The 14,816-nt window shown below is 36.1% G+C and overlaps 1 protein-coding gene across 19 annotated transcripts in view; it reads right to left on the bottom strand.

The window, feature by feature from the left end:
• Positions 1-6,969: 6,969 nt before the first annotated feature.
• FMR1 (fragile X messenger ribonucleoprotein 1) overlaps positions 6,970-14,816 on the bottom strand; it is a 57,987-nt gene continuing 50,140 nt past the window's right edge. For 4 of the 19 annotated variants that reach the window (XM_072626453.1, XM_072626456.1, XM_072626461.1 and 1 more), the window contains 4 exons: positions 12,981-13,176; positions 10,635-10,814; positions 9,415-9,497; positions 6,970-7,555 (listed from right to left, as the gene is read on the bottom strand). In XM_072626453.1, coding sequence (XP_072482554.1) covers positions 7,394-7,555; positions 9,415-9,497; positions 10,635-10,814; positions 12,981-13,176 — 621 coding nt within the window. In that variant the 3' untranslated portion in view covers positions 6,970-7,393. Of the gene's footprint in view, positions 7,630-9,414; positions 9,498-10,634; positions 10,815-12,980; positions 13,177-14,816 lie in introns of all 19 variants that reach the window. The other 15 variants (XM_072626455.1, XM_072626459.1, XM_072626465.1 and 12 more) reach the window with 7 other exon arrangements.

Here is a 14,816-nt window from a genome sequence, read left to right as displayed (position 1 = left end):
TTCATTTTTAATAGCTTTTGCAAAGGGGTGACTTGAAGGGCTAACTGAGGCAAGGCAGGTCAAGCAAGACACACTTGTTTGAATGGAAACTCCCTGAGAGTATCCTTTGTATTTCTACACACAGGACCCAGCAGTGCCTGGCAGAGAGCTAATAGTCGTTGACTAATACTCGACATTGGAACTGACTTTAGCCCAAAACAAGCAGGATGAGAAAGGCAGATCTGTTCTACATATTTAAGAAATGCACTTGGGAAATACATGAACATGCACACTGTGGTCAGCTGAAATGTGTCTGGCAGAAAAGAGCATTGGCTTTTGGAATCTAACTATTACTACTACTGCTGTGTAGTTTCTTGTCTTTTCTTTCTTTCTTTTCTCCAAGATCCCTTTCATCACTAAATCCTATGAATCCAAGCACAAAACAAATAAACCTACCTTTTAAAAATCTAGAATGTCATGGCCTGTCTCCTAAGATAAAGAATTTAGGGAAAACATTTGCAGGAACTAGGGAAGTGATCTCGAAATCCAAACTCTTAAGGAGTTAACTTTTTGTTACCCCAGTTTTACTAACTGGAGAGTAATTAACATGGAAGTTCTTTCAGAGCAATGTGGAGAGTTGATAATGGTAAGGAGTGAAACTCAAAACTGGAGTTTAAGTGTAGTGGGTTTAATCCCAACTCCACCTTTCACTACCTTTCTAATAAATACCAACTAAGTCCCTACTTCTTGGCCTGTTTTCCTCTACTGTAAATGAGAGGGCTGAATTAGATCAATCAGTAGTGCCCCAAATATCAAGAAGTGATTACATGAGAAAAATGAGAACTACAAGGGAGAGAGGGATGAGAGGAGAAAAACATTTTAGTTTCCCAATAATGATCAAAGTGGACTACAACTGAAAGGCAGACTCAATTCTAAACAATAGCACAAAGTGTTACAGTTCTGCTCAAATGAAATCAATTTTGATTGGTTTACAACAGAGATATTGCTTAGATATGCAAATAAGCATTCTGTGGAAATCAAAATATTTGTGGTGCACAGCAACAGACTGGAAAGATATTACCATTACTAAACCCACAGCTTACACGTATTCTAAGGGAAAAAACACATAGACCTAGCCCTTATCCCTGCCCATCTAAGATCAGCACACTAACAGTGATACAGGATATTGTGAGAGACAGCAAAAATTAAGTTTCCACAGAAGTTATTATTTGTTGATGAAGTCATTGAGAATAAGTCAGATAATGAGGCCAGCAGACTACAGGTGGACTCAACCAATCAGCAGACAGGCAGTGGCCTTCAGAAAATTACAAAGTTTTTGACAAAGGAACCAAATATACAGCTAGCTGGAAGTAGCTAAGAAAAAAATGACCCAGAGTTACCAGGAGAAGGCTTTTCTTCACTGCGCTTGCTTAATGAACCTCATGCATATAAGTAGACACACCCCACATAAAATTATCCCTCCATTTTCTGATCATGGGTCCTATGTTAAAGTATGTTTGGGGGGGAGGGAATCACACCAAGGGTGGTTATGTAATGGGCACGTAGAGAAGATGGTGACCTAATTGAGAATGGACCAATCTGTCTCCTGCTGGGAGGATCTGTCTTGAACTAACTGTATATAGCTCATCTTGCTTCTGTACTCAGGGCTCCCTCCTCCTAAAAAGAGGGTAAGGGCCTGCTCTGGCCAAAGTGTTCAATTCCTCTGAACTCCGATGCAATAAATTTTCCTTGATACCTTATTAGTGTTAAGAGTGTTTCCAACAATATAATGGAAAAGAAAACCATTGCATCAGCACATTAATGGAAAATTGACATAAAATGGATTCATAAATGAATCACCAGGTCTAGTCCAATTTTAATCTCAGGGATGCATATAGTCTTACAGGTTCATCATTCTCTATGCCTTGGGCACACAGAATCATGAAACTGGTTAAGCCCTCCAGAGAACATTTAGTCCAGTTCTTTCATTTTGCAGATGAGGAAATTGAGCCAAGAAATGACATGTAAAGTCACACTAAACACAAGAGGGAATATTAGAATAAATTCTGGGGCTTCAGAAGACATTTTGCACTGTACTACACTTGGTGCTCAAGAAAAGCAAACCAATTTTCACATTAGGCTAAGAAAATAGAGTAGGAAGGTAAATTTATCACAACAATAAAATCCTAACTTTAAAACCAAATATAAAGGGTTTTTGCATAATCCCATGTTATCCATACCTTTGCTTCACTCCATTATTAAGGATTACTAGAATTGACTTAACTGTTTCATCAATAGCATCAATGTTGTTGACTATTTTCATCAGCATACAATCACTCAAGAAAACTTCGTGCATAAAAAAAATTAACTTGGAATATCACTAAAAATACAAATGAAGGCCCAGGAGCACTATTTTAATTCACTTTTCATTAATTCATGGGGAACAAAAAAGGCATAAATATAACTAAACATAACTTTAAAAAATAAGTCAATACTACTCTCCTACAAGTCCTACTCTGAGATGCTTCAAGGTAGAAAGGAGACAGTTCTCAATGGTTTTATCAGAAGAACGCAAGCTCTGGGAGGGCCTAGGTCAAAGCTGGAAATGCCACACATATCTGCCACCTGTGGCTCACCAGGAGAAAGTGGATGAGAAGTATTTACTGCACATAAAAACATGCAGTAAATAACCACTTACTATCCTATTTAACTGAAGACTGCTAAGACTTGATATATACATAATAAATGGATTACTGAGACTTGTAACCATACTTAAACGGATTTAACTTTGTTGATCTTTCAACTACCATGGGGAAAGACTAGTTTTCTTTGGACTCACAGCCATAGCACCTGGTATAGTGCCTAGCACACAAAAGGTACAAAAATATTTGTCTTGATTTGACATTTATGTCTGTTTTAACTTATAACAATAAGGTCACTTCCCTTTCTACAATTATAGATAATAGAGGTACAGGGAACTTTAGAATCCAACCTTCTTACTTCACAATGAAGAAACAAAGAGGTGAAACAAAATAAGTGAAATGGCTTGTATGAGGTCACACAAAGACAGAGCCAACCTCCTGTGTCTGCCAGAGCAATGGTCTTTTCAAGTCATCAGGATGCCTATGTTGGGAGAATACTTTAAATCCCATTCAGATTATGAACTGCTCAAGTGCTAGGTCAATATTTTTTAATTGTCAAAATGTCATATACTGTCCCCAAGAAGCCCTCAGTATTATTAATAGCTAAGTCATGGAAATTTGGTTGTTTTTTTTAATACATGGAAGCTATGAAATACTACTTTCTTAGTTCATCAATCAAAAGGATAATTATAAAATTGGGAATGAAGATCCTGTAGTAAAGAATAGTGAAATTTAAGATTGATTCTAAACTAATGGAAAAATTAGCAACAATGCCAGTTCTTATAAAATGATTTTCAACCCTTAGATAAGAATTCCTGTTTTGTGGCAGAAGCAAATTCTTTTAAATATTAAAATATTTACAAGATATATGTCTGTATACACACACACAAGATACACACAGATATAAAATATGTACTAATATGCATATCAGAAATATTGCTCAGGACTTTCTTCCCTCCTTCTATACTGAGTAAACAAAAGTTGAAATCCTTAATAAAACTATACAGTATGCTATTTAGCAGCTTCTAGTTGTCAGAGTTTAATATTTTTAATCACCTAAATAATAAAAACAAAAATTTTAATGCTATGAACACTAAGATCCTCAAATTGTTTTTCTACCAAACATATCTCCCTTAGAATTTCTCACAGAAGTTGTGCTGGAGATGTGAATATGTAGGACACCTGAAAAAAATAAAGATACTTAGATCATAAAAAAGACATAAATAACCATATTTAGACTTTTTCCTCTAGTAAGCTGTGGGAGGTATTTCCATAACCTCCACTCTTTCACTGAAGATCCTTGGTCTCCAATGGCATAGTTCTCAAGAGATTTGATTATTGGAGTGGAAGAAATGCATAGGCTATGATCATGAGACAGAAACCAGACTAAGATTGAAAGCTAATACATACTACATATTACACCATACTCTACTGAACTTACTCAAGACACATCATTAAATAAGAGGAAAAAGAATTTTTGTAGGGGTTAAAGTATGTTTGTATTGATTACATTTTAATGGCAAATGATCCTAACCATAGTAGAGGGTTAAACAAGCTGGAGGCATACAAGTCTGTTCAGTTATAAACTAAATAAAGCATTTTTAAAAGGAAGACTATTTGCCTGTTTAGTGAAAATGCTGTTTGTCGTTACTTGGAATAACACCCAGCTAAGTAATTTTAAATGGATGAGAACTGTGCCAAATTGTGATAGTACCAAATCATCTTTTTTGGCTTTTGGGCATGCCACACTCCCCTCTAAAGCATTTTAGTCCTTTTTAAGAGTTAACAGATATCTGAAGAGCTAGGCAGATCCTATGGTATATGTAACCTCAACAAATTTCGAACAAGTAAACACTAGATAGCAAAATATATAGAGGATGGTATTTCTTGATCTGGCATCTACACAAACTGGATTTCCACTGAATTCTTGGTTCCTTTTAGGTTCAAACAACGAGCTGCAGAAACCAGATGCTCTGCCCATCTTCTTTGCGCAAAAACTTTACTTTTCAGGACTGAGATCACCTATGTGGGACAGAAATGATCTGAAATTCTTGCCAACAGGCCAAGATAGCAACTGGTCTCATTATAGAGACACTACTGGCAATGATAACAAAATTCTTACTTATTTTCTTTTTTTGCCTTGTAAACAAGTGTTTTGATAGACTGTTCTTGGTGTAGGTACGGCCACTGGTGTTGCCTATGGTTCGAATGCCTCAAATAACATAACTAAAACTTTTTCACTGCTAGAAACAGTGTAAAAAATGAAATTTTCACCTTTGCCTTTTAAGGACACACAAAGATTTGTGAAATACACACACTATCCCCCAGACAAATAATTTTCTAATACTTCTCCCACCAAAATTGAGAATTTGAACATAAGCTCAAACTTAAGATTTAAAACCAAAATCAAGCATCTGTCAGACTTATTTTTGCTTTGTTCTAAACAAGATTTTTTAATAAAACTTTTAAGATTTACAATTCCCATATTTTTAAAATTATTAAATAATTCTTTAAAAAATCAGGATTTTGAACTAAAAGACAAACATTTAACTTTTGCACACAAATACTGTAAAAATTAGTCTTGACCCCAACTCCATCTGATAACAATGATATGGGATAAACCAAATTACATTTTAGTAACCAGTCATTCACATTTAAGCTAATTAATGCCTTGCTAAACTCTCAGCCTCTGAATATAAAAAATATACACACAGCACATGTTGTAACACCACAATGTGTTTTGTACCATTTTGTCAGTGATTTCTCATGTTCCTAATGCCAAATTCCTAGAAATTGGTAGATTAAGTGACAGCTTCCTATGACCTGTGAAATAAGCAATAGCTAAGATTTAAGTGTTGTGACAGAACATACTTTTTAATAGGTTTCTTTTCCTTTAGTTGAAGTTGTTTTAAAGCAATCATTTGTAAGGATTGCGTCAACATCAGTTAGCAGAGGAAGACCAAACTTTATTGAAACTGCTTGCATACAAAATATATTGCACTATAACCAAACAAATGTCAACATAAAATCCAATCTGTTGCAGCTAATATGTACAGAGAATATTGCCCAAGAGCAGTTACATTACAAGGTCAGTCTACCTTGGTTAATTATCTACAGTATTTTAACCAAACAGCTTACAGATGATGTGTGCAAGGTACCAGTTTTTTTTTTCTCAAACGCTATACATTCCCAAAATAAATAACTAAAAATCAACAATAATGTTTGGCAAGATTTTAAAGACATTTTAATATTTGTTAAATCATGTGCAGTTTCTTGCGATTTTTATATGCTTACTTGTATGCAAGGAAAAGTAACAGTGAAAAGAAAAGCAAAGATAAATGAAACTCACAAAATACATCAGAGGCAGGTTTGGTTTGTACAGTTCTGTACATGATCAGTGGCACCCCTACTGGAGTAATTTTTTAAGAAAAATAGAAAATTTTAAAATGAAGGTCCTTAACACAGTTTTTCCCCAGTAAACTTCATTCATGACCCCAAAGGGGAAGAAAAAGCAAAAATGCACCTGCCCACCCCCCACCCCATTCCCTAATTATCTATTACTTGTTATCAAATTCTAGAATGTCTTCTGATTCTTCTTTCAAATCAGGCCTTGAACTTCGAATTTAACAATTTAACCTGCCTCCAATGTTACAAAGTTGGATACCTGTGCTTCACATATCAATCACAAAGGACAACACCTTCCTACCTCCCCTGAGATAAGCTTGAAATTAAAATTATGAAAAACAATTCTATAATTTGTGGGAAGATGAAATTATGACTATTTACTGAATATAGTTATCTGGCCAAATAGGCATGTTATGCTAGCTTGTAACCAGGAAGATTTGCTCCCAAAGAAATTTTTCTCTTTCAGAATGGAAAGATAGTGATTTCTTGTCCCATGTGTAAATAAAAATTACACTTCTCTCAACACTATGTTAATGTTCAGTGCAAAAAACAAAAATAAAACAAAAACAAAACAAAAACCCCATTCTTTATACTGCCTAACCTGATGTTTAAGTAAGGAAAAAAAGTATGGAAAGCATGCATTCTTCTATAAAGTACTAAATGTCTGGACAGGGTTTGCTACATATATTTTACATTTAGTGTTTCCAACTTCTCTTCCCTGATTTCTGCTTCCAAATAAAATATTCCTACCTGCCAAGATATAAAAAAGGCACAGATCATACAACTTTTTTTTTTTGCTAATGAAAATGACAATTGTTACATCACACATTTCAAGGTCCACTAAGATACTGAAAAAGTGGACCAAAACGTGAACTGACACAGGACATGAAACGACAGAGCATTTCATAAGGACTTTGAAGTTTGATTGAAAACAGAAGCCTAATTTGATTATCACAAACACTATTTATTCAGAAAAAAGAATAAATTTAGCAGTGATTGACCCAATGCAGTAAAAGTCCAAATGAACAGAAAGTATACTAGTGCACAGCTCGATATTTTTAGAACAAAACAAAACAAAAAAACTTTTTGAAGTACACAGTATGTACTTGAAAGCATATTTTAGAAGTCCAAGATATTCTTAAGTAAATGTTTGTATAACTTCTTATCCTGAAAACAGTTGCGTACAGCCAATATTAAAAAAAAAAAACAAAAAACAAAAAACAAAAAAGGCTAACAGAACTTTTGTCTTCATTTCATGCCCTGCGCCATCTTGCCTACTATTTTGTCTTTGGCCTAACAAAGTTTCTCTAATGTGGAATAAGAATTACTGAAACAGTATAGGAAATATGACTCAAGAACTATGCAGTTTAGGGTACTCCATTCACCAGCGGTTGTTGCCCATCCACGCTGTCTGATTTTTCTTTCTTCTGATTACGCTCTTTACCCGTGCGCAGCCGACTACCTTCGCTTGACGTATTCTGTAATGTTTTAGTGTGGACACTTCTTTCATTATTGTAGTCAATTCTGATCTAAAACGAGTCACATTTATTATGTAAGGCATATCCCAACATAATTCCCAATTTGCCTGCCAAGGAGTCTAAGCCTGAAACATAAATATTGTGTGTTAAAGGAAAGTAATGAGGGACACAAAAGAATTAGATTATAATTGGGACTCTGGTTCCTAAAGCGTGGTCACTTTAGACTTTGGGTAGTATTAAACCCCAAGGGTTTGTTTGACCAACCTTGGGTAAATTTTTTCATTTGTAAGGACCAGACTCTCATGACCCCGCTATGGCACTCTACCCCCTAACCATGAGATCCAAATGAAACATCCATCTGATTTTACTCTAATATTACAAGACAAATTCTACTAGATTTTTCAACACTCAAACTTTTCATATCATTTACTTGTGGAGGTTTAAGTTGTTAACTAAAATCCCTCTTCCAGCTATTTTCTTTTCATATGAGAATAGTAGCCAGTGCCCAAGTGAAACACGCTGGGAGAACTAATTCTGACAAGGCTGAATGAATGCTGTGGAAGAAAAGCAGAGTGATGACATCAGTGATGTCACTGCTCAGTTCTCAGAGAGAGAAAAGAAGAGGAAACAAGACATGGCAGTCCCACTCTCAGGCTCCAGGGCGCCTTTTGAGGCGTGGAGCTGAAGAGGTCTCTAAAGACAGACAGGAAGCTAACACCCTGCTCAGGGACAGCCTACGTAGCCAGAAACCATGGCAGGCTGAAGAGCACGAAACAATGTCATTTCTGTCATGATGAAAGCGGCCACTGGTAGAAAAAAATCTGTCTCCCTGCTTTTTCATTCCCTAAGTTTCTTTTTCCTTTCTTTCCTTCTTCTGATCAGTGAGCACCTACAACGTTGCCGTCCACTTACCTAACTAAGCACTATTAAAACCTCCTAGAGCTCCCCTGAGAATAGAGCCTGTCACATCCCACAGAGAGGCACATACCACAAAAAACATCAAATATACTCCAGAAAAACATGCTTCTGGGGCATATTAATTCTCAACTGATAAAGTAAATTATGCCAGTGGAAGAGCCGGTCTGTTGCATTTTTAATTCATGGCTTTTTCGAGTTGTGCAAAAATATATAAAGCTTTTGTAGGATGAGACAAGCACTAGACTACAATTAAGTATTACAGGGGAATGTAAAATAATAAATCATTTCAGTCAGTGGGCCAATTATGAAACCATGTAGTCCCTTACAACTAATGTGCCTGCTGTTTCCATTCTGAGTACTGTATCTTTCCCCATCCACCCAAATGGAAGTGAAATAAACATGATTACTATTCTTTTAAACATGAACATTTTGGCTTCAATGTCTTTGATCTCTATACCTCTTACAATATTAACAATCAATAGAAGCAGGGATTGGAATGACTTGAAAAGGATGAAAAATCTAATTCAGTGGAGGAAATCTCATTTATCATCTATTTTTGCTATATGAGTAAAAAAAAACAGATTTAAAGGTAAGGCTAAACAATTATGGAAACTCATTTGGCAATTTGAGTATCTGAAGAATAAGAAGGAAATTCTAATAATGAAGATTTGAAAAGAGCTGACTGTTATATATTTGGTAATCAAGAGCCTATTTCTTTATTATTAAGCTACAGAAATACTGTGGTATCTCAAGTTTTTATATAAGTATCTAATTTCTTTGCAAAAATTCTCAGATTTTTCTATCCTTGTCAAGAAGGAATAAAAATGCAATTATACTGTTGAAAAAGAATTATATACTGGCTCAGGTGTGAACTAAAATTTACGCTCTTTGGATGTATTTATCATGTAATGTGAGATGGGCACATTTTTGTAAAATCTCTTACAATTTAATTCAAAAGTTAAGTATAAATAAAAATAAGATACACCAATTACCTGAAGTGATGCATCTGCTGTTCTCCCTTTAGCATCTCTTGCATTCCGCTGACGATTATCTGTTCGAGACTGATCATCATTTCCTACAAGTAATTTTTTTTTAAAAGTTTCAGCAGTGAAGTTGGTCCAGAAATGAATATTACAAGCTTTTTTAAAAAAACTGCTCCCACTTTGTAATTTAAAGTTAAATTAATATCTGCACATCCTATTACATTATAATTGCTAACAAAAAAAAAAAAAGAAAAACCTTAAGGTGAAAAAAAAAAAAAACTTATCAGGCTACCAAGAGATTCTGTGCCAAGTGTAAGAGGTAGGTTTAAGAGATGAACGATGAATTATTAGTAATAGGCAGTTCAAATCCCTTTTGACCTCACCATAAACTAAGTATGAGAGTAAACAGGACTGCCCCACAACTTTCCTCCCAACCCTCCAAGCCACAGAAAAAGCAGTTTATTTGCAAGTAGCCACTTTTAGAGGTTCCCCCCAACAGTGTAAACTACTTCTCACAGACTTTTTATATCTAAACAAAAATTTGTGCTCATCCTTAAGCACTGTTTATGACTGTACCCAAGAGCAGAAGCAACGAAAAACCATGGGCAATAGGTAAAAGAACAAAACTACACTCCAAACTGGTCAATACAAAATGCATCTCATTCTGATTTTAATTGCTGAAATTTATATAGCACTTACTCTGTGCCAGGCACTGTGCTATGTGCTTCATAAAGATTATCTTGATACTCACAACAACCCTAGGAGGTAGGTGCTGTTATTATTATCCCCATTTTACAGATGAGGAAACTGAAGCAAACAGAAGTGAAGTTACTCGCCCATGGTCACAAAGCTAGTAAGTGTCTGAAGCGGACTTGAACTCAGTTCTTCCTTACTCCAGGCCTGGCGCCACCTAGCTCTCTCATTTCACCTTAATTACACTTAGTACCTTGGAAAAGAGTAAAAATAACCTCAAAAGAAAAAGCATTATCAATTCCTGCCATAATTCTATAGGAGTCAGTACAGAAAGCTAGTAACCACAATATAACCATGATACAAATGAATGGCTAATAATTTTTTTCTACATTTCACAGTAGCCAACAGCCAGAATAAATGGCATTTAGACAACATCTTACATTTCATTAAGAGTTTTTCTCTCTCGCATTACTTTGTTCTTTCAAAAAAAAATAATTACCTTTAAAATCGCCATGACCTCTCAGTAAAATCATTACCTTTAAAACCGCCACGACCTCTTCCTCCTTGTCCTCGGGCACCACCTCCACGTCTTCGTCCATCTCCTCTACGTAAGTAGTTGTCCCTTTCTTCCTCTGCTGGGGCCAAAGACCAATCACTGAGTTCATCTCGGTGGTCAGATTCTGTTTCAGAAGCATTTGATGCTTCAGAATTAGTTCCTATCAAGAGTTAAAAGCCATATACAATCGTTCATTTTTAAAAAACACTATCAAATTAACAACCTTGGAGAAAAATTCCAAATATCAATTGAATGCCTTTCTCCTCTTGATAAGTCAGTTACAGAGTAGACAGAATCTCTTTTCTGTTTACTTTGTAATAAGTTTTCTCAACTGAGTATTACTCAGGAGTTTCATGAAACAGGTTTATGGACAGTGTTAGTACTTATTGTTATAAAAAACTGATCAATCATCTTCAACTATTTCCTTTGCAATGAAAGCACAGTAACATTTTCAAACCTGAGTGGTTCTACAATCAACCACTTGAGCTCATTGTAGGAAAAAAAAATGGTCTTTAACAGCTAAACAAATCATAACTTGAATAATAAATACCTTGGGGACAAAACTCCTTTTAACAAAAAGGGAAGAGGTGAAATACTGGTCACCTTAACAGTAGACTGGAGAATTAAGAGGAAGTAATGGTGACATCTCAAGGCTTTTGGTGGTGATATGAGGGCCTGGTCCCATCTAAGGTGAAGACTGTTTACGCATAATTCATTCAGCTTTGCCATATTTTGTGTGAGCGCACCTTAAGCATAATTTTTTTTCTACTCACCTTTTACACAAAATTTTTCATTCCTTTTTACTCTGAAGCATATTCATAGGCAATACCTTGGAATAATCAAGGAGTGGGGAAGTTCACAAGAGACCTTTTCGTTCCTGAGCAGAAGACTGTCTTGAGAGAGGTGAGAGCATACTCCCGAAGCGAAAGGGCCTGGAAGCCATAACCTTCCTCACTTGAGGGCCTTGGCAAAGTATGGTAGAGAGGGAATTCAAGTCCTAGAATGGCTATCTATGTTACTTCTACCTTGGTAGCACTTTTTGACAAAAAAAGTATGCCATTAGAAGCCATGTTTTTCATTAATATTGTTCTACAATAACAAATGCAACCTGCCTGGATCAGCCTGGCAGAGAGGAGGATGGATAGTGAGCAAGCTGTGTTGAAACACACATGAAAAGCAGCCAGCTGAATCAATTTGCTAGCAGCTAAGCGCAGTAATGCTCTTAGGCCCCACAAAAAGAGGCAGTCAGGAAGGGGAAGGGATGCTTCCCCTTTCCCCTGCCCCAGCATACTCCCACCTGTCTATAGCTCCAACTATCATTCCCAGGGTCAACTTTCAAACTCAAGGCCTGCTATTCCACCATTATAGTTTCAATCATTTGGGTCTTAAAAGCTTTTCCATCTTCAAGAGTGCCCTTTTTCTAAAATGTCAGTTATTATTAAAATGCAAGTAAGTAAATATGAAGGGTTAAATTTTAAGCAGTTATTAGTTAACACCAAGGCTATCTAGTTAATACCTTAGCAGGGATTACTCTACAACCAAAGGAGAGTGATAACAGGGGCACGAAATAGGCATACCTGGGGGGAGCCAAGAAAGAATAAAGGGGCTAATCTCTGAGAATAAGAAAGGCATAAAAGTGAAACATGACTGACTTACTTACTTAGGCTTAGGGACAACCACATTGAAACAAGGTGAAACTAAAGCCTGCAGCACATAGACTATAGGCTGCTAACTCACTAAGGAAACATAGTACTATGTTCATGTACTACCAGCACATACCTGACAAAACAAGAGCCCTGGTAACCAAAGCGCAAATTCTATTTAGATGACACATGAAAATGGAGAGGTGGTGTTACAACAGACATACAACTGGTCTTGGGGTCAAGAAAACCGGAGGTCAAATCCTGCCCCTGGCACATACTAACTCCATGACAATGACAGAATCACTGATCCAGGCAACTTTCTAAAGCTGGAAGTTACAGACAAGGCTTCCATATACATTGATGGAGGGACTCTTCATACCAATGAAATAACAGGTCAAGATGAAAACAAAAATCCCCCCCAAATAAGAGAATCTGTTACAAGTTCACAGACATATGGGAGCTTTAAAATACCCATTCCTTATACTCACTCTGTGGGCTAAATGTGTACTATCAGATTTTTACTGTAAATAGTTATGTTTTGTGGGATATGGTTAGCCAAAATCATGTAATCATGGGGGGGGGGGGGGGGGGGTGAGGAAGAGAATATCCAATGCATGTCAATAATTAGCAGCTCTTAGACGATGAGGAGAAATGATTACTCGCCAATATTCTTCATCTTATACCTGAAGCATATCCAGGACCACGTCTACCATGTCCTCTATTTCTGTAAGGCCTACTACCTCGGCCAAGTCCTGGGCCATCGTCGGTCATATAGCCTTTATCCTTATCTGCACGATTCGGTGGTGGTCTAGAACTTGCTCCAATCTGTCGCAACTGCTCATCAATCTGCAGCCTCTCCAAACGTAGTTGGTCTACCTCCTGTATAAAATATACAAAATCACAGTTCAAAAATAACCATTATATTTAGCATCTTTTTTATTTCTTGTCTTCTGATTAAAAGGTATACTAGGCAAAGCTCTCATTGTAGCTCCAAATTTACTATCAATATTATTATAAAGAAGAGTCAGGAGAAAGAATATTCTGGTTGACAAACAACTTCCCACCACAAAGATTACCAATTTTTACAGACTCAAATTACAACAAAACCAGTTTTGACGCTAGAATGCTACAGATTCTTTTCTGATCATTTAGACCTTTTATCACTCTCAACTAGCTTAGGATCATCATTATGTTTATGAAATCATTATACTGATCAGTCAAGTAAGGGCACAATTTTAACTAATTTTTAACCTTTGTTCTCCCAGCCTCAACATCCCACTTATCAAAACACAGCAGGGCCAGACCCATAGTCATAAATACTTACAGAGGTGAATGCCTGGAATGGATTGTGTCTATCATTTGAGGACTGCGTTCAGAACAGATTCATCATCCAGAGGGCTAGTCCTCAGATGAGGATTTTTTTTTTGGTTTTGTTTTGTTAAAAAAACAAAAAACAACTCACCAAAGCACCTACTAAGGTGGGAACAAAATATACTTTCTATCAGTAATGGATATAATGCACACACATGAAATCCATGAAGCATGTAGAAGGTTCACAACATCATATTGTAATACATTTGCAGTATGAGTCAGAAATGAACCACGTCTCTATCATCTGAGGAATACGCTCAAAGCTGCTAGTTATTGACATATATTGGACATTCTCTCCCCCATAGCCCATGATTATATGATTTTGGAAAATCATACCCCACAAAACATAACTATTTATGATAAAAGACTGATAGAACCACTTAGCCCATGGAGTGACTATAAAGAATGGGTATTTAAAATCTCAGTATTTACTTCTCAGTACTATATAAAATACATGATCTGGTTGGAAATACTTTATCTTTTTTTTCCCTTGTTCTAAGGGAAATTCCTAAGCAGGAATTTTTAATTATTAAAAATAAAGTCAACTTTTAATAAGATAGCTCAATAAACACTACAGCAGAAAAAAATATACTACTTTTTAAATGAAAAATCTTATTTACTACAAATGATGGTTTGATTATAATTTTCACATACACATGACTCGCATAGCAGCTAAGTTGAAAAGGTCATATGAAATGATTAATTTGCTAGTTATGTGTTTTACAGCGTCAAAATGAACCTAGTTTCTTGAAGGCTGATCCACTGGAGTAGTATCTACCAAGGTGAAAAAACGTAAAATTTTGGAGCTTGCTCAACTCCTTCATTTTGTGAGTGAGACAAAAAGAAGCTTCCCCACAAAAGAAAAATGACTTGCCCAAGACAGGACAGCAGAAAAGTTAGGATTTAAACCCGGGTTCACTTAGGGCAAATCCAGAGTTTATGTATTATGCTGTAATTATTGCAATATTCAGTAAGGGCCAGCAATGGACTATGTCTATCATCTGAGGACTATGCTCAGAGCAGATTCATCAAACCAGAGGGTGAACCCCTCAGATGGTTTTGTTTAAAAACACACACACACACACACACACACACACACACACACAACTCACCAAAACACCTAAGGCAGGAACAAAATATAATTTCTC

Source organism: Notamacropus eugenii, chromosome X, assembly GCF_028372415.1.
Source record: "Notamacropus eugenii isolate mMacEug1 chromosome X, mMacEug1.pri_v2, whole genome shotgun sequence".
Taxonomy (NCBI): Eukaryota; Metazoa; Chordata; class Mammalia; order Diprotodontia; family Macropodidae; genus Notamacropus; species Notamacropus eugenii.
Note: the sequence above shows the minus strand (reverse complement) of the source record. Positions and strands in the feature narration are given on the sequence as shown.